Source organism: Schistocerca americana, chromosome 8 (genome assembly GCF_021461395.2).
Source record: "Schistocerca americana isolate TAMUIC-IGC-003095 chromosome 8, iqSchAmer2.1, whole genome shotgun sequence".
NCBI classification, from domain to species: domain Eukaryota; kingdom Metazoa; phylum Arthropoda; class Insecta; order Orthoptera; family Acrididae; genus Schistocerca; species Schistocerca americana.
This window is the reverse complement of record NC_060126.1, coordinates 114,768,319-114,795,453: the sequence shown is the minus strand read 5'-3', so window position 1 is coordinate 114,795,453 and position 27,135 is coordinate 114,768,319. Positions and strand designations below refer to the sequence as shown.

Here is a 27,135-nt window from a genome sequence, read left to right as displayed (position 1 = left end):
TAATTTTCAGATAATATCGTTCTTTTGAGCTATGGAATACATATACATCTGCATCTGTCTTGGCCATTTGTCACAAGGGACAATGTAATGTAACAACCTTAAATTTTGTATGGAAGTACGTGGTCTTTAGCGTATTAATTGATATGTTTTACTCTACTATTACACTACAGTTTACTTATGATTGTATTTATGATTGTGATTATTCTTTTCTCATTTATTATTAATTATCTATTACGATTTTTGAAAAACTAAATTCTCTAAACAACAAAGTTTTTCTAAATAACAAAGTTGGGTGCACTATTTCATTTGTAAGATTATAAAACTTGATAATTTGGGCTTTTTGCAAAATTCTGTTTAAAAACAATGTTGCTTCATTGTCATTTCTGACACAACAACACTGACACACTGTGACTCCACATCCATTAACTAACACTGCCCACACATAACTGACTGGCCAAAAGAATTGTTACAGCACAGAGTAAAATGGGTTCCAACTTATAAAATTTTTAACAGAGCTCAACCACTTTGGCACAAGGTAAGCTGGTTATGCCAGGATTAGTGGCAGACTAGTAAGTATAAGACAGACGGGCAGCACAGTCTGCAACTCTGCAGTAGCGGAGTGAGAGAGAGCACACACAGCGGGAAAAAAGAAGAGGACAGTGACTAAGCAAAATAACATGTACACTTGTTTACGTGGTGGGATGCCACAAGAAGCAATAGACACAGCTAGGGAAAACACTCACAGAACAATTTCACTAGCTGCTAAGAGAGTATTAAAGCAAGAGTAGCAGAATAAAAAGGTCACATGCAGTCATCGCTAGTAAACTGCATGTCACAGAACTATGGAGAGCTCTTTAAAATCCAGTTCCCCAGCTTGAAGTACGTGAGGATGGTTCAGGTCAATGGGAACAATGGAGTTCATGTCAATGACATTCCATTCCATGACCATGTTGTTTTAGTAAGTCTTGTCTCAGATCACCCAGAACAGTACCATCCATCCTTAGATGGCTCAGAGCTGAAGTCCCCTGACGAACTTTGTGCCATGTCACACCAACCACTTCTGATGGGAGACCTGATGAACTACTAGCAGCAGTGCAGTAGCAGGTGCTGTACACTCTGAGTGTGGAACGGAAGGCAATGACCAGGGTTCCTGGTGGATCACCGGGATGGATAGTGTACATCCTGATTAAGATGACCTTATGATCAATGTATTGTAGTGGCAGGGGGAATGTTCATGGTATGCATTCAGTCATGATAAACATGGCTCTGCATGCACCTACAAAAATGCACTTGAGAACTAACTATGCTTGGCTGTTGGCTGGGCCCCTACTGATCAAACAGAAACATCAGTCATTAATTTAATGGGAGCATAGCAAGCACTTGTCAGATTCTAGTAAGTTATAAAATGATGGAACAAACTGAGCAGTGATACTGTATAAAATTTTCACAAAAGCTTGGTGAACCCAGGTGGAAACTATTCACAAGATTCAATACACTTTTGGGGAAAATGCCATAATCAACTCATGTATAAAGGTGTGATACAAAAGTTTCAAAGATAGCCACATATCAGTGGACAGCAAACTGCATTCAGGCAGCCTCTCTAAAATCCAAGTTGATTATATCATTGACCAAGTGCTGACTTTGGTCATAGAATACAATCTTATCATAGTACAAGAACTGATGAATGAAATTGAGGTAAGCATTGCATCAGTATATTCAATTTCAACTAACAATTTGTGCATGAATAGACAGTCCATAAAATTTGTACTGAAACTGCTGACAATGGAGAAGAAGCAATGGTAGATGGAAGTTGCACTAGACATGCCTGACAATATAAAACAGTAGCACCAACTTTCTGAACATCATGATCACAGGTGATGACTTATACATTTATTTATTTACCTATTCATGTTCCATAGATACATTATGCAAGAGAATTGTACAGATGTGGAACGAGTCATAATTATACAGGGGAACAGTAGCCTAGTTATAGATGCTAATAGATATAAACTGCAATATATGCAAAGCACCAAAATATGTTAAAATTTACAAGCTTAGGCACTTCCTAAAGTTAAACAGATGTATAAAACAGTACAATAATGGAAAATGAAGTCCCATGCTTCTTGACAGAGCATAGGAGAATGATGTGGGTGACCCACAGCACTGTACTAGGCAAGGTCTAATGGAGATGTTTTGCCGTTGCCTTCCTCAGACTGTAATGGGGATGAATGATGATGAGGAAGATGACACAACAACACCCAGTTATCTCAGGGCAGGTGAAAATCCCTGACGCCTCCAGGAATCGAACATGGGACTCCATGCTCTGGAAGTGAAAACACTACGGTGAGACCATGAGCTGCAGGCAAAAATGAAGTCTCATGCTGATTGACAGAGCATAGGGGAACGACGTGGGAGATCCACACCACTCTACTAGGCAAAGTCCTAATGGAGGTGGTTTGCCGTTGCCTTCCTCCAACCGTCATGGGGATGAATGATGATGATGAAGATGACACAACAACACTCAGTCATCGACGGGCAGGTGAATATCCCTGACCCCACCAGGAATTGAGAACATGGGACCCTGTGCTCGGGAAGCAAGAACACTACCATAAGACCATGAGTGGCAGACAGAACAATAATAAATTACAATTATTCCATATTAAGTTATCACTTTTTTAGAAGTCAAGTACATTGTTATTCTAACATAGGTCATCATGTTCAGTTACACAGTGGTAACAGCAAATATTACAAGTCAATGTGTCATATCTGACTTATAGAAATGGATATGTCAAAGAACTCGTCAAGAGAGTAAAAAAGTGTTTCAGAAGATATTCTTTTAATTTACTTTTAATTTGTGGTATTACATTATTAAGATTTTTTATGACCATAGGAAATGCATTAAGTATCTTTTTTCTTGAGTAGTGTACACATTTTAGTACTAGATTTTTTTTAGTTTTTTTAGTTTTTTCTGTCCACACGCAAGTTGTGTTTTGATCTTGTGCCATAGTCATGATAGTTACTGTTGATTTTGTGCATGGGTAGGTTCTTAACTAAAAAGGACATAAGGGATGTATTGTGATATCACTGTTAATATTTTGTGTGTTTTAAAAAGATTTCTGTGTGAATGATTTCTACTCACACCACTTAAAATTCCAATTGCCCTTTTCTGAGTGACAAATACTTTATTTTCATTGGTTGATTTCCCCAAAACATTTTGCCTTATGACAACAAATGAAAATAGCCAAAATAAGCAGCCTTAACAGCATCAGTATTTGCAGTCGCTGCTATAATGCGTACAGAGAAAGTCTTTTTGTCAAGTTCCGAATATGGCACAACCAATTCAATTTATTGTTGATGTATAGGCCTAAAAATTTAGGAGAATATACTTGATGTACATCTTGATTATTACAGCTTGGACTTATGTCCTCCTGCACTTTCTGAGACCCATGTAAATGAATGTACTTTTCTTTTTTTAAAAAAAAAAATTAAAGTCAGGCCTTTGCAGGCGAACCATTTATGGAGATTGTTGAACACAAAGTTGTCAGATGTTGCAATGTCACTGTCAGGCAGTTTTTCTTCTTTTTTTTTTTTTTTTTTTTTTTCAACTAAAAGCGATGTGTCATCTGCAGACAGTAAATTTGGTAGTAGCTTTTGCAAAGTGTGGAAGGTCATTAACAAAAATAAGAAAGAACAGGGGTTCTTCACAGAACCTTGCGGCATTCCTGTACTTACTATTCCCCAACCAGATGAGGTTATTGTGCCATCTCCATGACTAAGTGATCCTCTGTGCTTTCTATCAGTTAAGTATGATTGAAGCCACATTCCTCATAGTGTCATTTAAACCATAATAGCCAGCTTTTGAAAGAAGGATTTCATGGTTCACACACTTGAATGCCTTGGTTAAATCACAAAATATACAAACTGAAGCTAATCTATTGTTCAGTGCTTCTAAAACATTATTGATAAATGCAAATACATCTTCATCAGTTGACAGGCCTGCTTGGAATCTGAACTGATAATGGATTTTCCAGTGCTCCACAATTCTCTTATGTATAAGTTTCTTAAGGACTTTGGAGAAACTTCTTAAAAGGGAAATCGGGCAGTAGTTAGAAGTGTCAGATTTATCCCCTTTCTTGAATAGTGGTTTCACATCTGCATACTTTATTCTGTCTGGGGTGATACCTTGTTGAAGGTACTCATTAAATATATGACAAAGTATTACACAAATGCCATTATGAGAATGTTTAAGTACCATAGAGGAAACATGATCAGATCCAGATGACTTTTTGGTTTGCATTTTAGTGAGGATCCTTTTACCTCACTGACAAAGACTAGGGCTATATGTACTAGATTTATTTTGCACAATCCAGGTTCTTTCAGGAGATCCATAGCCTCATTGACTGAGTCCTTACAACCAGTTTTCTGGGAAGCTGTTAGAAGGTGCTCATTAAGGACACTTTCAACTGCATCAGTATCTTTAATCAAACCACCACAATGTCTTATTTCTATGTTAGAAACACTGTCATATTTTTCCCCAGCTCCCTTTATATAGCACTCCAGTTGGTTTTAATTTTATTGTTTGAGTTGTCTATTTCAGATTTAATATGTAATGTTTTAGAGCACTTTATAACTCTTTTCAGTATTTTACAATATGATCTGTAATGTTCTTTTCAGCTGGCTCATCAGAACCTCCTTGTGATGTATATAAATCTCTTGTTGTCTTACATGAAATTTTTATCCCTTTTGTAATCCACAGTTTCATTTTGCAAGCTTGGGGATTCATTTTTACAATTATTTTGTGAAATACTGCTTCAAAAAGGAACATGAATTCATATGTGAATAGGTTGAATTTAACATTAATAACATTGGGTTCCAGGCAATCTGCTGCAAGAGCTTATTGAAATGTATTAATATTGTTCTGGAACACCTAATAACTGGTTTACATTTAATGCTGAAGCATATGCTATTAACAGTAAGCAACTGCCCATCATGGCCAGTCAGACCATTGAGAATTTCACTTACAGCACTGTGACTACTGCTAAACTTATCAATAAAGATGTTTTCAATAAGACTTACACTAGCATCTGTCACTTGGGTGGAAAATTCAACTACTAGAGTTAGATTAAAAGCTAGTAACAAATATTTTACTTCTCTTCTATTGGAGTGGCCTGTAAGTAAGTTTACATTTAAGTTACCCAGAATTACTAAATACTTCACCTTTGAATATATTTTTAACGAAACTGATTCAAGCTGTTTTAAGAAGACACAAATTATCCCTGCAGGAACCCTATATATTGTCACCACTATAACAGACATATTATCTGCAAAAATCTGAGATTCACAGGCTTCAAAATGAAAATCTTCACAATGCATATTTAAGTTAAGTGATTTATGAGCTATACCCACTTTGACATATACTGCAGCACCACCTTTCTCTCTATTTGCTCGACAGTAACTATCAGCTAGGACATAACCCTCTAACTGAGGCATCAGCATGGCAGACTTTACCTGCTGCTCCATGAAACACAATAAATGGATTTAGGCTAGGGAGTAATTTTCATTTATGTTAAGAGCCAAAACCTCCACTTTATCTCTTGGGCTCCTGATATTTTGGTTGAATATACATAATTTATCATTCATAATAGATTTTAAGCTATCATATTTGGGGGTTAAATTAATGTCTCTCAGTACATAAGGATTGGTACTTGATTTACTGACAGGCTCCCTTTTATAGGCTCTGCTTGTGTGCTCATTACTTACAAATTGACAAAAGTCTTGCCATGTTTCTTGTTGCACTGATCCCATAAAAATTTGTCACTCTTCCACACCTGTCACTTTTCATTAGTGATGGAGTTTGACAGATTGTTGGTGATGAGTTGGTTATTGCTTTTGACTGGCTGGTGTTGCTTAATTCCACACTGTCGTGTTGCTTCTTGCGAATAGCTCCCTGGTTTTACGCTGTATGCTACAAAGTTCCACTACCTGGTTCTCTAACTTGTGCCTTACATTTCTGTTTAAATGGGGTCCATGTCTGGCATGTTCTTCATGCTTAATTTTGCTCATATCTAGTACATGCACATGATTTAATTTTTTATAAAGCTTCTGTAGTTCAGAGCTGTAGTGCTCAATTTCTCTGTTCACACACAACCACTAGGGGAGATCATGCCATACTAGTATGTTTATTAAGGTGAAATTTGTGTTGTACAGTTTAGGTAATAACTTCCTGTAAGTTCCAAGTGCTGTCATGCTCTCATTTTTGTAGATGTTATTTGTGCTGCCTATAATTACAATGTGATCATCTTTTTTCAAATTATTTTTTTTTTCAATAACTAGGTTTTTGACTACAGCACTTAATGTTGCTCCAGAATTAACTTTTGCGAAAACAGAATACTCTCTATGTAGAGCATCATGAAGGGGAGCTGAGAGACTTTTCCCATGGTTGTCTGCATACAGTAAGAACTTTTTCCTGTGTCCATCCATTAGCGTCTTTTTGTATCAATCATTATCATTAGATTCATTGCATTTACTTTTGCCAACACAGTTCTTTTTTTTTTTTTTTTTTTTTTTTTCCTGGCTGAATGAAGTGCTACAAACTTACTCGGTGGCTCTGGTGATCTGTTTGACACATCAAAAGTGAAATTTAGACTCACACTTCACACATACAATACGACTTTTAGCAGTTTTTCTGCAGTTTCTACACAGGCCATCACATTTGTTAACCCAAGACCTACTATCAGTAGTATTTGTCATATTTATATTTTAAAGCTTGAAACTCTTCTAACAGCATGTGACCCAGGAACCAAGAGACAGTCATCACAGTGGAAATAGCTGATGTCCTCAAAGCCAAAAAATGAATGGCAGATTTGCTGCAATGTCACCATCATATTGACCATCTTCTTTAACTTCAGGGACAGTGCAATCACAAGGCCAAACCATAACATTCATGATGTTGTGTAATGCAAACGACAATATCTGTGGGTAGAAAAATTTGGTAGCTCCATCATCATAATGGACACACCCATTCTGGACATCTTATTTAGACTTTCCTCAACAAACACAACGTTCTTGCAGTTAGTCAGGCTCCCTAGTCCGCTGAAATGCCTCTGGGTGACTTTTGGCTCTTTGCAAAGCTGAAAATTTCCCTGAGAGGAACACTGTTAGAGTCAAGAGAAGACGTCATACAAAACATGACTACCTGGCCAATCAAACTCCAAAAAATAAGTTTCAGGAGTGTTTCCAGCAATGGCAGACATGCTGGGAGAAATGTGTGCATTACTACAGTGACCAGTTTCAAGAGGATTAGGGTTCTGTATCTCCAAATCAATAAATATATTTCTGCCAACCAACGGTTGATGCTTTTTGAACAGACGTCGTGATAGATAAGTTCTTACATTTACTCCTTCCATTACTTATATTCCACCACAGACTTTCCATTAGAATACTCATATTTGTATCAGGGAATCTGAATACCTCTGAGCCATCTTGAAACTTTCAAAACAGTGTATTTATACTGTAATGATAATGGGGAAACCTTAATGATAAATTTTGGATATCATTTATCCTTCACTAAATGAGATACAAAAAAAGTTTTGCAAATGTGCAAGATTATCCAATATAAAGAAATTTATTCGTCCTCATATTAGAAAGACAAGTGGGCTTCAAACAGCTGAGTGCTGCAAGTAAAAACTTATGGATGAGATTGCAGACAAAAAATAAAAAGTATGGAAGGGTTTCTTCAATACTAACCATGAGCTGTGTTGCCCGCTACAAGCATGTATTTTTTATCAGATTTTGTTGCTAGAATATTGAAAATATCACCAATTTTATCAACTCTAAACCATTCTGAAGGCTGTGTTTCCAAATGTAGTGGCGAGAGCACATTCTGTTGACTGCATGTGTCACTATTATTGGCACATTTTTCATTACATGGTTTCCCATTTTTTGCACAAATCTTTTGAGTTATATCCTGAAACAAATACAGTGTTTATCATGGAATATTTTAACTACTGCTGATTTAGTACTTAGCCTAATAATATTGCTATATTCTACAGTGTATTTTAAAACATTTGAAATAAAAATTACTAGTATAATTATATCAAAATTTCATTAGACAATAAAATATCATTTTCTCTGCAGGAGGGGCTTTACTAAAATGAATCTGACAGTAACTGATATGCTATCACTGGGGAAGTACTTTTCCTAACAAAAAAGTGAAGAACTGGAAGGGGGAGGATTGAGAGAGAATGTAACATTATTTAGGTGATTATAAAAACAAATCAATTTCACAAAGAACTTTGCAGTATGAGACTTGTTGACATGATGTTGCATCACCTCTGGGCTGGACAAATGCACTGCTTCAGTTGGGATGGCTGTCATAAAGCTGTTGTATCCTCTCTTAAGCCAAGCTTAGCCAAGCTTAGCCACATCTGTTGTAACTGGTCCTCAATATTCTTGATATAGGCACTGGGACAGGGCTGACATCCAGATTGTTTCCATACATGTTCCATTCGGGACAGCTCTGTGGATCTTGTTGGGCGTTGGAGTACCTCAATATACACACAGACAATTTTCAGAGACATGTGCCATGTGTGGATCAACAACATCCTGTAAAACATGGCACCACAATACTGTCACATGAAAGGTAACCATGAGGACACAGTATGTTTGTGACATACCGTTATGCCATGAGTTCCCTTATCACAGCCAGCCATGACAAGAAGTCATACCTGATGATTCCCCACTCCATGATACTAGGAGTAACACCACTGTCTCCAGAACATTGGGACCTCTCCCCATGTAACCACCATATCATTAACTATGGTCTTCTGTGGTAGTGCAGAACTGCAGTTTATTGTTAACCTCATACAATGTCATTCATTGGCAGAACATGATTCCTAGTTTCAGGAACATTCCAAATGCACCCATTTGTGTTGTGGCACTAATGGCAGCCTAGCATGGGACAGTAATTTCCCAGTCCACCTGCTGCTAGCCTCTGACCAATGATTGTGGATGACACAGAACACAGAGTCCATTAATTGTTTTCAGATGGCAGACATTGATGTGAAAGGGTTATGATGTGCTTGGTAACAATACGGTGATCCTCCCTTGTGGTTAGAGAACATGGTAAACTGAAACCTGGATTAAGTGTATGCTTAGTATGTTTCCATGCAGTCCAGCACTAGGCAACTGTCACGTCAGAAAGCCCCATACATTTGGATGTTGTGTGAGTGAAACACCTGGCAATATGGAGATACAAAATGTGCACATTTTCAGACTCTGTCGAGTGCTGATAATGCTGTCTCACAAAAGTTCATGGCACTTCGATGTCTTTCCCAGTGATCACACAGCATCTGGAGTCATTCATTCCCCTTATGTACCCCACCAGGCCTTGTAACAACAGTAAATACAACCAGCACTAATGCACTTAAGTGGCTGTTCTACCTGTTGCCCTAATCTGCCAGTAACTCTGTTGTTGTGGTCTTCAGTCCTGAGACTGGTTTGATGCAGAGCAGTAACTCTAGTCAGTAGAATATCCACCGATGTTGTGTATGCGTATGAAGTTACATTCACATCCAGCTGTGGCTTCTGGGTATTTTGCCTGTTTTGTCAGGCACAGTATGTTTACCAAAATGCATGAGCAGAACAACTGAGTTGAAGAAATCTTACAAAACACATTTTCTCATTAAAAAAATAAGTAGAATGATTTAAAGACCCTAGAAATACATTGCTGAATTTTAAAATTGCTGTGAAGATGGCTTACAACATGCATAAGATATTAAGTATAAGTTGTCATTTGAAGGCAACTGCAGAAAGTAGGCAGAAGTAACAAAAGCTACATTCTGAGAATAACAAAAAATTACACAGTTATTTTCTTATCCATAAATTAAATAAAAGGGACATTCAATAAGCAATGCCCCACATTTCTTTCTCTAAATATATTTTATTGTTAAGATGTTAAGAGTCAGAATTTGGTGACAATATAAATCACCATGTCTTGTCCAGGTCCTATTTTTTGACGTAGTCTCCAACATGTTCTATGGCTCTGCACCAATGTTGTGGAAGAGCATGTATTCCATGCTGGTAAAAGCTCTTGTCCTGTAGGTGTAGCCATGTTTTCACTGAATGACTCACACTCTCATCATCTTCAAAGTGCATTCCCCATAGAGAATCTTTAAGCGGACTAAAGAGATGGTTGGTACAAATAATTCAGCATGTCTGGAGCAGTGGCTGTGAGAGGATGTCCCGAGCATGGCTGATCGTGGAGCTCTGTTTCTGCATTTCCTGAGGCTATAACTTTCTTTCCTTGTTGCCCAACTGTACTCCTATCAACTGCAAAATCACAATACATTGCACACAAATGTTTATGGATGTTCACCAGTGTTTCTTTTCCTGCACAAAAGAGTTCAATAACAGCACACTGCTTGTAATGTGAGTCACATGTAGACACAATTTTGTCACTGTACTATGGCTCTGCCATCTGCTAGGATGGTTCGAAACTTCGCTGACACACACAAAAAACATCAAATGTGAACCACCAACAAGGATGTTTATCTATGTATATTAATGGCTTCTTAAAACAATGTGGGCATTACTTATTGAATGACTCTCATATTAATACTGATTGCTTTTGAAGAAAATTATGTGATACCTTGTATAAGAAGGAGAAATGTGTCAAACTTCAACAATGCTATAATTATTATCTATCAAGTCTTCAGTTTATCATTCCACAATATTGCTGATCATTCAGGTTGGCACCCCATGACTGTCATGTGAGCACATACTCAATGGATTTGGAATGGACGTATCATGTAGGATCTTAGTGATCTGTGAGACCACATGTACTATTCACTTGATCTTGCTCAATCATACAGTCATGCCAAACACCTTGAGCCAGGAAACAGGCTTTTTTACAGCAAGACTGACAGTTCAATGATTTCCAGAACATCTCAGACTGTAAGCACGATGGCCACTATTGCGGCTTCCATCAACATGGCAGCAGAGAGAGACATGCTGACTGTGCTGCGACCAGTGACAATACTAGACACAGGAGTGGCAACGTGCCATCTTTTCTGATGGGTTCTAGCTCTATGTAGGTATGGAGACTCCAAGGGGACTGAACATTGCCCGATTGAATTCATTATCTCCTTCAAGTGCAGCTTCTGGTGTGATGGTATTAGGTGATTTGGATACACCGCACAATCACCCTTGGACCACATAGCTGGTAATTTCAACAGCAGCCATTACATTTCTGATGTTTCAAGGCTGGTGGCTGTGCCCTGTCTTCAAGGTTCCTGTTATATTATAATTCAATATGATAATGCAAGGCTGCATGTTGTCCATGGTGTTGTAACCTAACTCAATATAGAAGGTATTCAACTGTTGCTGTGACCTGCACATCCTTCATTATCTCTCACACACTGAAAACATTTGGTCATGGTTTGTTGAGAGAATGGCACACCATCACTCAGCAGCCACTACACTTGATTTATTCTGGCACACAGCAAAACAACATAGAACATTGAACTGGTATCTGCCATCCAAGTTCAGGTCAGCTCAGTTCCCAAGAAAGTTAGCACCATTGTTCCTGCTGGAGGTAACAGCTTTGTGTGGTATATTTTGCACCCTGCACATCATGTAAAAATGTAATCATATGTATATACTCTGCTGTAGTGTTTATGCACAATAAGTAACATTTCCTTATTTGATATCCTTTCTGGTGTTGCAATATTAATGGCCTACAGTTTACATTTTGTTGCTCACACACTGGCTGAAATGACATTTGTAAAATCTGCTAGCATTCTGAAATTCATATGGAATAAACAGATTTATAAGGTGGCCTATAACCTCTGTTCAACCAACTTTCCACTTAAAAGCAGTTGTCATCATTTTTTGGTCAGATAAAATTGTTATTGTGTTTTACTTTATTTAATTCACTGATTATTTATAAATAGGTTTATCTTTCTGGAAAACTTATCTATTATCATTCATGTATTTATTTAAGTTAGAAATCATATGCAAGAGAACTTACAGCAAGCTCTGTTGTTAATCTTCATTATGTCACTTATATCTCAAATGAGATTACAACTGAAATGTATGTAGACTGAATTTATAATCCTGAAATGAATTCATTATTAAAGGGTTGTTGCCATAAAATTCCATTCCTTCAAAACTTTCTTCAAATTCTCTAAAGTTTTTGATACTTTTGAAGGCCATGGGAGATGCTGGAACAAAATCTGTGAAATGCTTGTATGATCTTTGGAGTCTCTGTTGACTTTTTGAAAACTACTTTTTTAATACGTCTTATACTTTCCTTTTTAATACCATTTTTTTATTTAATTTTATTTTTAAAGTTCAGGCTGACAATGAATTTTCATTAATGATCATTTAATTGTGTCTAATAATAATAGTATCTCATTCTGTAGCTCATGACCCTAGCTTCTAATTTTACTGTAACTTGTAGGTATTTCATTCTGTTGGCTAAACTGTTACCCCCAGCTAGTTCCTGGTTGCTTTAACAGTTTCTCTGCATACATCTGAGTAACCTGTGCATAGTGAATATGCTATTGAAAATTTCATGACTGTTACATGTACAAGGGTTTCTTTTCCCAAGGTGAGTACCTAGCGAACATACATTGTACACCAAATGTTGAAAAATGAATTTAATCATTTTTACTGGATATAACACATCACAAAATATATCATTAAATATTTAACAACAGGTTGGCTAAATTGTAATATATTTATTAAATACAGCTGAAGTACTGTGACTAAGGTACTATTAATGGTATAAAAACATTTCTAGTTTTAGTATGTTATTGCCGACCTTCTTAAATAATTTTTTATGTGTCCCGTGTGGTTAGCCAACTTATTTCACAGAATTATCCAAATTGAATTCTTGTGGAATATACTCCTTCACAGATTAATTAGTACATCCCCATTTCATCACGTAATGTAACTGCACGGACTTTTTCAGAGTAATAATAGTTCTTTCTCAGTATGAGATTTTATGATTTTTTTATATTATATAAGTGTGAAGGACAATATGGTTTTCATAACTTTCTGCTGCTTGCATAATCATAACTCTAACAGATGTAATAGTGCAGCTTGGTAATGAATGTGCATCAGCAGAGTATACAGCATGAGAGTAAGAGAACTTACATCACTACATGGAATCCACCCATTTGAAAGGTGTCTTCAACTGACATTAAATCTTTCTACAGAAATTTGTGTAATGTATTATAATGACACTATTTAAAGCCTAAGAATATTTGCAAAAGATATGTTGATACCTGGAACCTGGAAATAATAATATTTTTGTTAAGGAAAGCACTAGGTATGACAAAGTACTTAAAATAACAGGTTAGCTATGAGCTAGAGAAATATGTTAATATACCTCAATATCTGGATATTTGCCTTTAAGTTCTGTTGAAGCATCAGAGGAAAGAGACTTAAATGCATCAAGTATTGGGCGATACCCAGTGCAGCGGCAAATATTTCCACCAAAAGAATTTTCAACATCTGCCATTGAAATGTCTTTTCCCCTCTGCAACAGACTGTTCAGGTAATACTATGAAAATACATGAGGATAAATTTGTTAGTTCTCTGCATGTTCCATGGATCATAATCAAGGCATCTCCCTATGATATGGAACAAGACAGTTATACAATTATAGTACGCCAACATCTTCTCAGAGGAAAATATGGCAACATTCTGACCATTTCTTTTTAAAATACATGCTTGCAGACATGCATATAGCATTTTATATGTAGCTCTGTTATTAAATTCCATGTCTCTCATTCTCTTAAAAACAAAAAACACACACACATACACAAACATCATACTACTACTACACATTCAGAAATCCTTTTACGGAGCAGACAGAGTTGTCAACCAGAGATGACTTCAGTTTGTGCTTAGGGTTAATTCTACTATTCATTAAAATCTCACATCACTCAGCAGGTGGTCAGAGTTTTGTTACAGCTGAATCCCACTTCCTTCTGTGTTACACACAGCTGAGTCTTGGATAGTGTAAATCATGTCTCCTTCTAGTATTATATTTATGAATATTACTGTTGTTTTGAAAGTGTGATTGAGTGTTGATAGCAAACTTCATAAGAGTATTGTACTGTAAAATAATGTGCATGTAATGGCTGAGGAAAATTAAGGCATTGCCCTCAGGTGCTGCAAATATCCAGACAAGTCAACTGAGCAAGTTACTCAGTAGGATGTGCTATTTGGCAGGAACTGTGACTCTGGCAATGTGGCAGTTACTTCCACTGTCACTAAGCTTAGTGGCCACAGTAAGAGAAGTACTGACTCAGCATAAGGACAGAGTTTCTGTGATGTGGATAGTCTGTTTACCTCATGTTCAAGCTGAGATTCTGTTATGACATGAGCGAAAGAAACCATTGCTGTAGCAAAACAAGCATGAGCCAGGATCTTATAAGTATTTTTCATTTTCTGGTGATTTCAGTCTTCTGGCATCTAACTACAATGTGGGATCTATGATGACCTGCAGTCTTTGTGTCTACTGCTTGATGAGTTCCTTGGATCCGCATGTCTTCTCCTGTGGATTTAGGCACTGCTAGTCATAGCCCTGTGGACATGCAGTTTCAAACACTGGGAACTTGGCACTCTGCAGCTGCTCATCCAGTCCCACTTGTGCAGTGCTGTCTGCACTGATTGTGTGGGCAGACTCCACCACTGGACACTGTTCCTTCTGCATGCAATCTTCATCATGTTCATAACCACCCTGTTCATCTATTCCCAAGAATGGTAGTGGCCACTGGGCCATGTGGGTGACACAGTGAATCGGTTTGAGGGGTCAGTGGCCTTGCAGTGTCATTGGTGCTGGTGCTGCTACTTCCTCCACTGCCACCAGCCTGCAGGTGCAAGCCATGTGATGAGCAGCACTTACCTCAGCAGCCACGCATTAACAATGCCCTGAGAACTAGCTGTCTGGAGTGACATCACACACACTGCTGTATTCGGAATAACGAATATATGGTTTGTCAACACTATTTCAGTTGTTCGTTGACATCCTGACCTTGATGAGCTCATCACTAACATAATGGCTGGTGAACCCATCCATTACAAGAAAGTAAGTGTAGTGTAATGCTGTTGTCAGTATGCTTAACTGTTTAAAGAGCTGTTTATAAGAGTTCTAAACTGTACATCAGTTATTGTCATTACTACATTCTTCTGTGCTACAAACACATTTTTCCTCTGAGACAAATTGCCTTAGAGTACAATGCCATTAGACATTAATGAATTAAAATGGAAAAATCAATTTTTTGACATTTTTGTCATCAAAGACAGATATTATATATGAGGCAAAAGTTTCGGATCATAGAAAAGGTATATGATGACATACAAGATATCAGTGTCAAAGTCACAAACATGTTCTTATCAATATAAACACATAAGAATTTATAGTGTGATTATTGATAAAAATCACACCACCAAGAAATAATTAATGTAGAGTAATGAAATTTCGGGAATACATTTGTCTAGATGACATATGTAAGGTATTAACAGTGCAAGATAAGCCATTGCAAATATGAAATACTGGTACATTAACAACCAATGTAACCACCAGAATGTTGAATGCAAGCATGAAAATGTGCATGGATTGTGTTGTACAGGTACTTGATGTCAGTTTGTAAGATGGAGTTCCATGCCTGTTACACTTGGTCATTCAATACAGGGGCAGCAAATGCTGTTTGTGCATGATACTGGATTTGTCTTCCAATGATGTCACATATGTGCTTGACTGGTGACAGATGTGGTGATCAAGCACACCAAGGCAGCATGTTGACACTCTTTAGATCATGTTGGGTTACAACAGCTGCACTTGGGTGAGTGTTTGTGTGTTTAAAACATTATCCTGTTTGAGAATACCTCCTGGAATGCTGTGTAGTTGTTAATAAAAAATAAAAATAGAGAAGAAAAGAAAAAAAAAAGGTTGAAAATGTGGGAAAAAGTGGTGAATAAAAAAGGGGTTTTAAAATCGTAAATGACCGTGAAAAAAAGGGAAAGAATGAAAAGCAAATCGGACTTCGTATTACAGAAAAGCTATTGTTGGGGTGGTCCTTGTGGCGTTTTTGAGCAAAAGTTAAACCAATTTCCACTACAAAAAGTATTGAAAAAGAACAGAGAATAACAAAATGTTACTGACAGGGGAAAATGGCGTAGATAAGAGTTCATCCTTTACCAGGTAAACTTGTCTTCTTTCGTGCTGCGTCCATGTCTTCAAAAATCTCTTTCATTTCTGCATGAAAAGTCTGCTCCAAAATCTTGCAATCGTCCAGGAATCACTAATTTATACCAATTAAAATCATCTTGATACTGTATGCAATTTAATTTACTTTGCTACTTCCATCCTCCGAATTTCTTAACAACTTCCACAATACGTCTGCACATTAAAATCATATCAAGACTAGCTAATAAGTTTTTTTTTTACATCTTCATCAGATCACGTCTGCCTTCATCTTAAGCTAACAAGAGACAATCAAGAAACGAATCGAAAACAAAAAGAGAGTTACAATTTTAGTAGTTTCTCTGCCGTCGAGCACTCATACCGCTGCGACGGGATATTTTTTTATCTGAGGGAATGAGTGTAGTGCGGCGAAATTCAAAGTCCCGCTACAGCTGCTCATGCATGGCAGCACAACTGGTCAAATCACCAGATTGCTGTACAAATTTTCCTTCAAGCTGCACGGGATAGCCACAAGAGAACTAACTCCTGGTGTCATATGAAATCGCACCCCAGGCCATAACTCCAGGTGTAGTTCAAGTGTGTCTAGCATGCAGACAGCTTAGTTGCAGGCCCTCAACTGACCTCCTTCTAACCAACACATGGCAATAAGCGGCACTGAGGAGACCCAGCTTTCATCAGAAAACACAACAGACTTCCACCCTGCCCTCCAATGAGCTCTTGTTTGACACCACTGATGTCACAAACGGTAGTGGTTTGGGGTCGGTAGAATGCATGCTACAGGGTAGGTAGCTTTGAGCTGTCCTTGAAGTAATCAACCTGTAACAATTTGTTGCATCACTGTGATGCCAACGGCTGCTCAAATTGCTGCTGCAGATGTGTTATGATGCACCAGAGTCATGATGGTCTTCCCTCTCAGCAGTGCCACATGGCCAGTCTCCTTATGACCATACATTCTTGTGACCACTGCTGCCAGCAATCATGTACAGTGGCTACATTCCTGTCAAGTCTTTCTGAAGTACCACAGAAGCAACATCCCCCTTCTCATAGCCCTGTTACATGAATTCATTCAAACTCACTTAGGTGTTAATGATGGTGTCTTTGTTGCCTTAAAGACATTCTTGACTAACATCAGCTCATTACTCCAGTGTCCGCCACAATAGCTGACAGATCAGCATAATGTATTGCCATCCTACAGGCCCAGGTTCGATTCCCGGCTTGGTCGGGGATTTTCTCCACTCAGGGACTGGGTGCTGTGCTGTCTTCATCATCATTTCATGTCCATCTGGCATGCAAATCACCCAATGTGACGTTGAATGTAATAAGAACTGCACCAAGATGACCGACCTGCCCTGCAAGGGGCCTTCCAGCCAATGACACCAACCACTCAGTTCCATTTTACCATCTCCAGTCTCAAAGGTAACTAACATGCACAACTGTTACAGTATATATTTAATGCAAAGCATCCTTAGAGTGGCACTACTTGTGCTGCTCTTTTGTGACTAGCACAAAGTGTCAAGTGGTACTCAATGACCACAATACACAAAAGGAGGTTGACCTCCACTGATTCTCAAAAACCTAACTCAGGTACAGGAAATTGTACAGCATTCCAGTATTGCCAAATAACATCAAAGGCCCACATAGTAACAGTGCATTATTTAAAATTAAAATACAGATGTAATTACTTGATAGAACTTGATATTTATTACATGGATTTTTTAACACAGACATATAAACTTTTTATGCATATATTTAAATGTGTTTTTGCCATGTACTTCACAGTATGTTTCCCTGCAGTCTTGTTGTCTTCTTTTCACTATTCTTCTGTTTTGTTCTAGTTTTATGTTTTCAATTCCCCTGCAACTGTTTTTGTAAATTAACTATACTATGTAATCTACATTCATATATTCCATAAGTTGTTCCACTCCTAGTGTTTCATTTGCATAAAAATTTATGGAATGTGTATATAAATAAAAAAATAAAGTACTGAACTAATTATGAATGACCTATTTGAAAGCAGCAATTCACAAACAATGGGTTTCAGTCGTTCTAAGGAGAAACTACTAGTATTAATACATTTGAACTGGATTTAATTTTTGCATGCATGGCAACTCCTCCTTTCCTCTTATTTTCCCTACTGAAATGGGTTGTCAATTTATAGTTCTCTATATTTAACTTATGGAGTCCTGTATTTCTATGGTAATCAGAAAGACATAATACACCAGCTTCTTTTTGACATTCTACATCAAGTAAACAAATAGGGAGTTAGTTAAATTTGTTATTTAGTCTTCTGAAATTATGATGCATAACAGTAAGGTTTTCATAGTTCCTTTTGTGAATTCTGTAGAGTACACTCAGAACCACTCCAAAGTTTACTAGGTGTTCTGCTGGAAAAATAGGTAGTGTCTGTGAAACATTAACATAACTGAGTCCTGTAATTTGTAATCACAAGTGGACAAAACACTAATTCAGTCATTGGAATAATGGTTTTTACTCATCTTACTACAGGAGCAACAAGTTATTGATGGAAATCCACAACAAAAATCACAAAATAAGTGTGCAGAAGATGGTAGATATTACTAGTGACACAATTCAACAACTGCACTAACCTCCTCACAAAAACTTTCAACATAAAAAATTCTGCATTTGCTGCATGCCACAGTTCTCAAGTTTTGACCAAAAATGATGTAGCAGAATATTTCAACTTCTTGTATTGATTTATATGATGAAAGAGATCTAAACTGTAGAAGACAGTCTTGAGTCCATGTGAATATCAAAATGATGTATATATGCCTCTGAAACTTCAACAAAGAAGGTACAGACCCTTTCTCAGATGGATTTTCCATGAGCAAATAGTTGACACATAATTCTGACTGTGCATCATTCAGGGAACATTTCAATATACAGCTTAAAAAATAAATGAAAAGACTGACAAAGAAGAAGTTAGTGTTTCAGCCAGATAGTACACAAGTTAGAGAAATGGCAAGAATACATCTGTTGTCATTGGAACTGTTTCCTTATTTGCCTTACTTAGCAGTAACAATTTTCATTACTGGTATTTACCTTACTTAGCAGTAACAATTTGCATAAAATGAGGAAACACATACCCCCATATTGGAACGCTTACAGCATTTAACTCTCTTTCTTTCATGGGATGAAAAATTTGTATGTAGCTGAATCAAGATGATAGTCATTTAAGAAGATTTTTATCAGAAAGACATTGTCCTTAATCTCTCATTGCTTTTTAGTTTGCCATATACTTTTTTCATACAAAATATTCCACTGAGTGCAAGGTGACTGAAGATGGAGCACATTCACAAACTGGTCAAAAAAATGGGAAAGGACATACACCGCATGGCTTTCAAATGAGCCACCCTGGATTAGCCTTGTGTGATTTTGGAAACCATAGAAAAAAAGGGTATATCAGGATGGCTAGGTGAGAATGTCAACCCTGTTACTGTTGAATATGAGTCTATTCTTTGGCTTAATTCATTTCTGGAGTTACTACAGTGAGGAATAGCTGCAGACTAACAGGTTTCATTATGTGGTGGCAATGAAGGGACAGTGATCATCTGAAATTAATTGGAAACACAATATCAGTGCCATCAGGGCCTACTAAGATTATGTAAAATTATGCTGATAAATATGTATTTCTTGGTGAAAATGCAATTTTAATATCTCTGTAGTTTTAACATTACAGTAAGCTGCTTCTGGGGAATCTCAGTGCCAAGAATTCGTTATTGCAATAATTTTTACAGTGTTTCCATTTAGTTTGTCTTGGCAGTGACATAAACTGAGTAACTAGAGTCATCACTCATAGTGCTCCAGAAATATTCAGCAAAGCGTGAGCAGGGCAATTGTATAATTCAGCACATGATAGCAGCTCATCTAAATACACACAGTTCATGTAGCCAGATTAGACATCCTTAAGATGACAAGTAGGAACTGTGGCTGCAGCAGCCAAAGAGTTAATAAAATTATCACCAAATAAAAAAAATTTACCTTACCTCCCACACACTTTATCCTACCTCAACAATATCTATGGAAAAGTAAATAATATATCTCTTTTTCCAACAAACAGCTCAGTTCATACATACAATACCAGGAACAAAAATGATCTGCACAAAGACATAAAAGCACTTACTTTAGTTCAAAAAGGCGTCCACTACTCAGGAACATTCATCTTCAATAATTTTCCAGCAAACATAAAAAATTTAATTACAAATAAAGGTCAATTTAAAAGGAGCCTGAAAGACTTACTAGTGGCCAACTTCTTCTACTCCATAGATGAATTTTTTAATAGAAACAAATGATGTATTGTATATATTCATACTATTAGTATTGTTATTTCAGCTATATATATAAAAAAAAAAAGTGGACATGTTCCACATCCACGAGGATCTCCTCAGCATGGATCTTGTTGTTGTTGTGGTCTTCAGTCCTGAGACTGGTTTGATGCAGCTCTTCATGCTACTCTATCCTGTGCAAGCTTTTTCATCTCCCAGTACCTACTGCAACCTACATCCTTCTGAATTTGCTTAGTGTATTCATCTCTTGGTCTCCCTCTACGATTTTTACCCTCCACGCTGCCCTCCAATACTAAATTGGTGATCCCTCCATGCCTCAGAACATGTCCTACCAACCGATTCCTTCTTCTGGTCAAGTTGTGCCACAAACTTCTCTTCTCCCCAATCCTATTCAATACTTCTTCATTAGTTATGTGATCTACCCATCTAATCTTCAGCATTCTTCTGTAGCACCACATTTCGAAAGCTTCTATTCTCTTCTTGTCTAAACTATTTATCGTCCATGTTTCACTTCCATACATGGCTACACTCCATACAAATACTTTCAGAAATGACTTCCTGACACTTAAATCTATACTCGATGTTAACAAATTTCTCTTCTTCAGAAACACTTTCCTTGCCATTGCCAGTCTACATTTTATACCCTCTCTACATTGACCATCATCAGTTATTTTGCTCCACAAATAGCAAAACTCCTTTACTACTTTAAGCGTCTCATTTCCTAATCTAATGATGGATCTATGGAACGAAAAACTAATCTAATCTAATCTCTAATCTAATGGTATCATCTGAAGATCATGATGCCATACCAAAGTTGGCAATGTGCATTGATACCACAGACATCAACAATGACTCACTGAAATCTGCAATGAAGGATGGGAGGTGTTCCTCTCAGCACCACACTGCTATCACATGGAGGTTCATATAGGGCCAAGAATGGACTCACGCTGTCCCAGTTTGTGACCTCTGAAGAAGCAGTCAAAGCCACCAAGTTATGCACCAGTGCTATTCAAGTCTCTATTAGAACTCTGCTACTGCAAAAGCTGAACTTTTACTTCAGGAGAAGAGTTTGTAATTGTGTGCATCAAGTGATGTGTTGCTCTTCAAAGACAGTTGTAAATGTTTGACTCAGTTCCCTGGCAATGGATAGTATACAGTTAAGTGAATCTTTTTTATCATTCTTGTAATAAAGTGAAGCAATGTTTCATATGTTGTAGTTCCAATCAGCCATCTCCCAGAGTGATCAAACAAACTACAGTTATTCCCAGACAACTGTAGTTTTGTCAGGTCATATCATAAAATATTTCAGAATTTCTAGCTGGAAACTGTGTAGCTCATTTGTCAATGGTAAACTGCCAGACTGTGGTTTGAAAGGTCTCAGGATTGATCTCATTCTTGGACTTTTACCTGTCACTTTTCATTTCTTCATTCTATGGTAATGTTTTCTAGGGTGAAAATGCCAAGTTAAGCTGTGTTTTGGAAACTTCAGTAGGTCCCCAATAGCTGGCTGGGTAAGGCAGTTTAAGAGCAAAAGGAAGGAAATGCCATCCCACCTCCAATAAGACCACATTTAGTTTAGAGTAGATTAGATTAATTCAGTTTTCGTTCCACAGATCCAAAAATGAGATCATTCTCATGGGTATGGAAGACATCAGAAAGTATAACAAAAAAAAAAAAAAAAAAAAAAAAAAAACAGAACATTTGAATGTAAAATCGCTGCCCAGATCATTTGTCAGGAGATTATCAAAATATGTGAATGCATTACAATAAACTGGAATTGCTAATATTCACAGAATTAATGCACTGTCAGAATGAAACATACTTATGCACTTTTAATAAATTTATCATACACAAGCTACCTAACCTTGACTTGTGACAAAGTGTTTTCAAAACTGAAATTTAACAGACATTTTTATTTAAGGTGGTCTGTCAGTCTCTATGAATCTATTCATCTATATAGTAGAAAGAGCTGTTTACCAAAAAATCTTTCAAACTCAGTTTAAACTTTGCTTTATCTGAAACCAAGTTTTTGGTGGATGCTGGAAAATTACTGAAAATGTGGGTTCATGAATTCTGGGCCCCTTTTGGACCAAGGTAAGTGATTTCATGTCTTTATGTTGATTGTTCTTATTCCTAGTATTGATAATATGTATTGAGCTATTGGTTGGAAACAGACATATTGTTTGCAATAAATTTCATTTAGGAATAAATACACTGGGAAGCAGTGGTTAGAACACTCAGTTTTTTGAACAGGTTTCTACATGATGTTCTTGAATTTACACCACAAATGAGTCTTATTACATGTTTTTGCACTCTAAAAACTATTGCTCATTTTGATGAGTTAACCCAGAATATGGTCTTCTATGACATAACAGAATGTCAGTAAGCAAAGTATGTACTTTCTTTACATTTATATCTCCTACATCTGACAAGAGGTCCTAATGCCCAAAGATCAGTGTATTACAATCAAGACAACAGAGAATATGTGAAAATCAGTCATGGAATAGTTTCCATCCATCTTACATGGCATTTTCAACATGGCAATAATGTCACCACCATCTGGTTTCTGGGAATGCTCACACTCATTCAAAAAGTATGCTGAACCAAGGCAGTAGTAGAAATGAGGACAATGTCAGGCTCATTTGGATGACTCCTTTAATAGCCTAAAAAGATGAATACCCTAGTATCATCTGACAGTATGATGCTCAGTTTTTTTTTTGGAACTGTCCTAGTGTGGGACTAACAGATTATCCTAAAGGCCAAACTGGTAGAGTACCAAAATCTCATGATGTTATGGCAGGCTGTCAAGGTGAAGCAGTGTCAAAAGCTGTCTAGAGGTGTGCTTCTTCTTTATCTCAATGCTCCAGCTCATTACCACAAGACACATTGAGAGAGGCTGTTTCTTTCAGAAATGAAATTTTGTCTTGTCATCTGTATTCTCCTGACATGACAGCAAGTGACATCTTCTTCTTTCCTCAGATTAGAAAAGCATTGGTTGGCTGACATTTCCATAATGACAACAAAGTAAGTGCTGAGGTGGAAAGTTTCCTGAACAGCAAACCAATATCTCCACATTATCAGTCACTGGTAAAGGCAGTCACAATGAAGGGTGAATATGTAGAGAAGGACTAACACCAACAACAAGTTTTATGGTTGGAGCTTGATTTTTATCACTACTCCTCAGATTTGATTATAAAAGGAGTCCATGCATATTATTTGATTAGTTCAGTGTTTATAGAAAAGTTAAAATGGTCAGGGAGATTGAGATCAGTATTAATGTCTCAGCAAGCATCATACCCCCCCCCCCCCCCCTCCATTGTCACAGTACAGGGCAATCAGACATTTCACATGTAATGAATTTTAATCAGTTCGCCCATCCTTACCCTTCTTTTCTTTTTATGAGAGCATTTGTGTGTACTCCAAGTGTAGCATGCAGGTTGGGCTATGGTCTACAAATCAGTTTTGCAAATGCATATTATCGTTACTCATTGGTGAAAACGTGGGTGGAATGCAGCTTCGACATTAACGACTGCAGCCATTTTATGTAATCAGTCTTGAGGGAAATGTTAGTAGAAATCTACAATGTTTCTCTTGTTACTGAATTTGTCATTATATTCCCTGTCAAACTACAGATCAGTTATTTCAAGCAGCAGATCAAAGTGAATGGCATCAAGGTAAATATGGAGAGGAAAACAAATGAAAATCACTCTGTAGTGCTGTCAAAACTGGAAATCTTCCTTAAGATTACACAAGAAAGGTGGAAATAATTCAGAAGCTGTTAATACCAGAGTCCTTCAATGAAGACAATTTGGAAAATTAATTGCATATTCTTTGTCAAACTGATTCTTGACACAGAGGAAATTTCATTTTGAATACTTGTACAGGATTTATGAAATGTGCTTTCAACAAATCTTTACCCTGAAGTGAAATGTTAAGTGATTTGGATGGCTGGTTGAGTTGGTAGGGAATGCAAGGCTGCTTTTCCATGAGACCAATTAAGATCAAGTGCACAAGCATTACTAATTTCCACAATTATCTCATTCAAATGACAAAAACAGGTCAATTTAACAATAAGCCCCTACTACTCTACTACACCATTGCATCTTACTGTAATAGGGCAGGGTCCAATCAATATCTTCAAGAAAAGTTTCTAATTATTGCTATTAAAGTCCATGATCTGGTATATTATTAACTGTATGCACTGCACTCTGTATAAAGTTTTACAAGCTGACTGTGAATGTGAAGACATTGCTGGTGTTACACAATGCTGCCTGGCCATTCCCACTTAGGCAGCTCCACTGACCCTTTCCAATTTCACAGCTGTTGCATCTGCTGTGATTGCTTGACCACAGATTGTGTGCACAGTTCCCCTTACTCCCCACCATGCTGCAACTTCTCTGTTCACTAGCAGGAGGCTGACCAGGCACAAGTGCCCACACTGTAAATCAGCAAGTTGTGAAGCACTGGTCTGATTTGAAATCAGAAAAAAGGTTTAAAATTTTAAGTCATGGATTTCCTCCTGATGATTTTTTTGTATGTTACCCAAATATGACACTTCTAAGAATAACAGTAACAAGGTCACAAACGTTCTTAATAAAGAAAGGAAAGTATTCAACAACAAGAAGGAAATAAATGTCAAGAACATTAACTGTCAAACATCTTCATACAGAAGTTTAATGGTTGTAAAAAAGGAGCTACTGGGAATCTCACTTTCAGTTTCACAAGCAGTGATTTTCCATTAGTTGCACACTGATAAAACAATCTGTGTTTTACCTCTCTGTTTATCTGTCTGTATTGGTTGTGACTTAGCTCTGAAATAATTTCTATGCTTCCCTTTTTGTAACTGTCCACTATGAATGGAGAGCAAAAATCAGTGAAATACTATACTCATAGTGAGTTTTCCTTACACCATTCTATGTGAACAAAGGGAAGAAGAAATATGCAAATAGAAAACCATGCCTCTGATGTTGAAGTATATCAAAAATAAGGTTTTAGAAAACTTTGAAGAAAATTAAACATACCTGTACATGTTCATAACCATTCCAGGAGAACAGTACCCACACTGTGTACCATTGAAAGCAGCAAGTGTCTTTTGCACTGAATTATACCCCATTTTTTTGTTGCCAATTCCTTCAACTGTTGTTATCCTACAGTTGTGGCATGAAAATACTGGCATCAAACACTGTAAGATAACCATAAAATCATGTATTTTGGTGATCCGAATGTAATAGTGAATTGTTCACCAGAACATTTTTGACAGATCTAAGAGGTGATGAAGGAGACCAAAACAAACAATTATTGCCATTAAAATATGTTCATGTACACATGCTAATAGGTATTGCCAATAATGATAAATCATTAGTCATTACAACAAGCATCACCATCAAGAGCTTTTGGCTCAGTGAGGATATTACAGACATCGTTTTGAAGCAACAAATCAAATGTATGAGCTGTTTGATATATGGTGTGACTGCTCATTTTTCTGCACACGTATACTGGACCATGACCATGACCATCCGATCTGTCAACTTTCCACTCCAATCCTAATGACTGGAAATGTAACAAAACGTCAGTGACAGTGACGTGTGGCTCAATGATGTGTGGTTTACATGCATATTGGTAATAAGTTGTTTGAACCAATACACCATATAAAAACGAAAATAACTAAATTTAATTGGATTTAACCTTTGTTTCCCTCTCTCTGTCAATTAAACATCACATCTGCTTTTACAGACGCACCTCCTGTGATAACAGTTGTTTATTTTGGTCCCCTCTATTACCTCTTTGAGTTTGGCTGTATACATTTGGAGTATCATATACAAACTATAAGACATTTTTCTGCACAACTAGTGTACGAACATAAGCATTCATTAATACTACAACTTTTTTATATAGCAAACTTACAGAATTGACTGCAAATGATTCCACTTTTTTGCTGACAGGATGTTTCTTCGTAACCATAACGATACATGTTCCACAGCCTCCTTCATGGCACATTGCTTTAGTTCCTTTGAGGTTGGCATAATTTCTTATGTAAGTATTTAATGAGGTACCCACAGGAACTGTGTTGTCCACTGTAAAATTAAATTATGATTTTGATTTTCTAGTTTCTTGCTCAGGGAAGAGTATACAAAATCAGCCATTCATAGTACAATCTATTCTAATAATAATAATAATATTTTCAGTATTGCAGTAAACTGCTCCATACAACAATGGAAGGAACTGTTTCAATTACTGATAGTGAGAGGGATAAAGATATCAGCATGCCAAATAACTGAGAAATGGCGTAGTCATAAGAACATATACAAAACTGGAAATGGTGATATCACCAAGAGCAAAGTCAATCTCCTGTTGGTATAACATTCCACTAAGAATAATGTGCTCAGCTTCAGTAGATGTTTCACAACCTGTGCCCCATTACTCCCTTCTCCAATAACAGCCATTATGAAGAAAATAAATGCAATGAATTTTAGTTTGAGGAGGAAACTGACGCTGTTGCATTAAATTTAGATGGTACCTCAGTAGACTACAGAGCAAACACAGAATTTCTAGCTCTGAATATTAATTTCCAGTTGAAATTGCGTGGTCACACAATAATAATTGCAAATAGAA

The 27,135-nt window shown here is 37.0% G+C and overlaps 1 protein-coding gene across 1 annotated transcript in view; it reads right to left on the bottom strand.

Moving 5' to 3' along the window:
- LOC124545141 (xanthine dehydrogenase 1-like) overlaps positions 1 to 27,135 on the bottom strand; it is a 241,452-nt gene that overhangs the window by 131,778 nt on the left and 82,539 nt on the right. Inside the window, exons 3-6 of the mRNA XM_047123970.1 lie at positions 26,428 to 26,597; positions 25,545 to 25,705; positions 13,394 to 13,553; positions 7,747 to 7,966 (exon numbers count right to left, since the gene is read on the bottom strand). Of these exons, the coding sequence (XP_046979926.1) occupies positions 7,747 to 7,966; positions 13,394 to 13,553; positions 25,545 to 25,705; positions 26,428 to 26,597 (711 nt within the window). The remainder of the gene's footprint in view (positions 1 to 7,746; positions 7,967 to 13,393; positions 13,554 to 25,544; positions 25,706 to 26,427; positions 26,598 to 27,135) is intronic.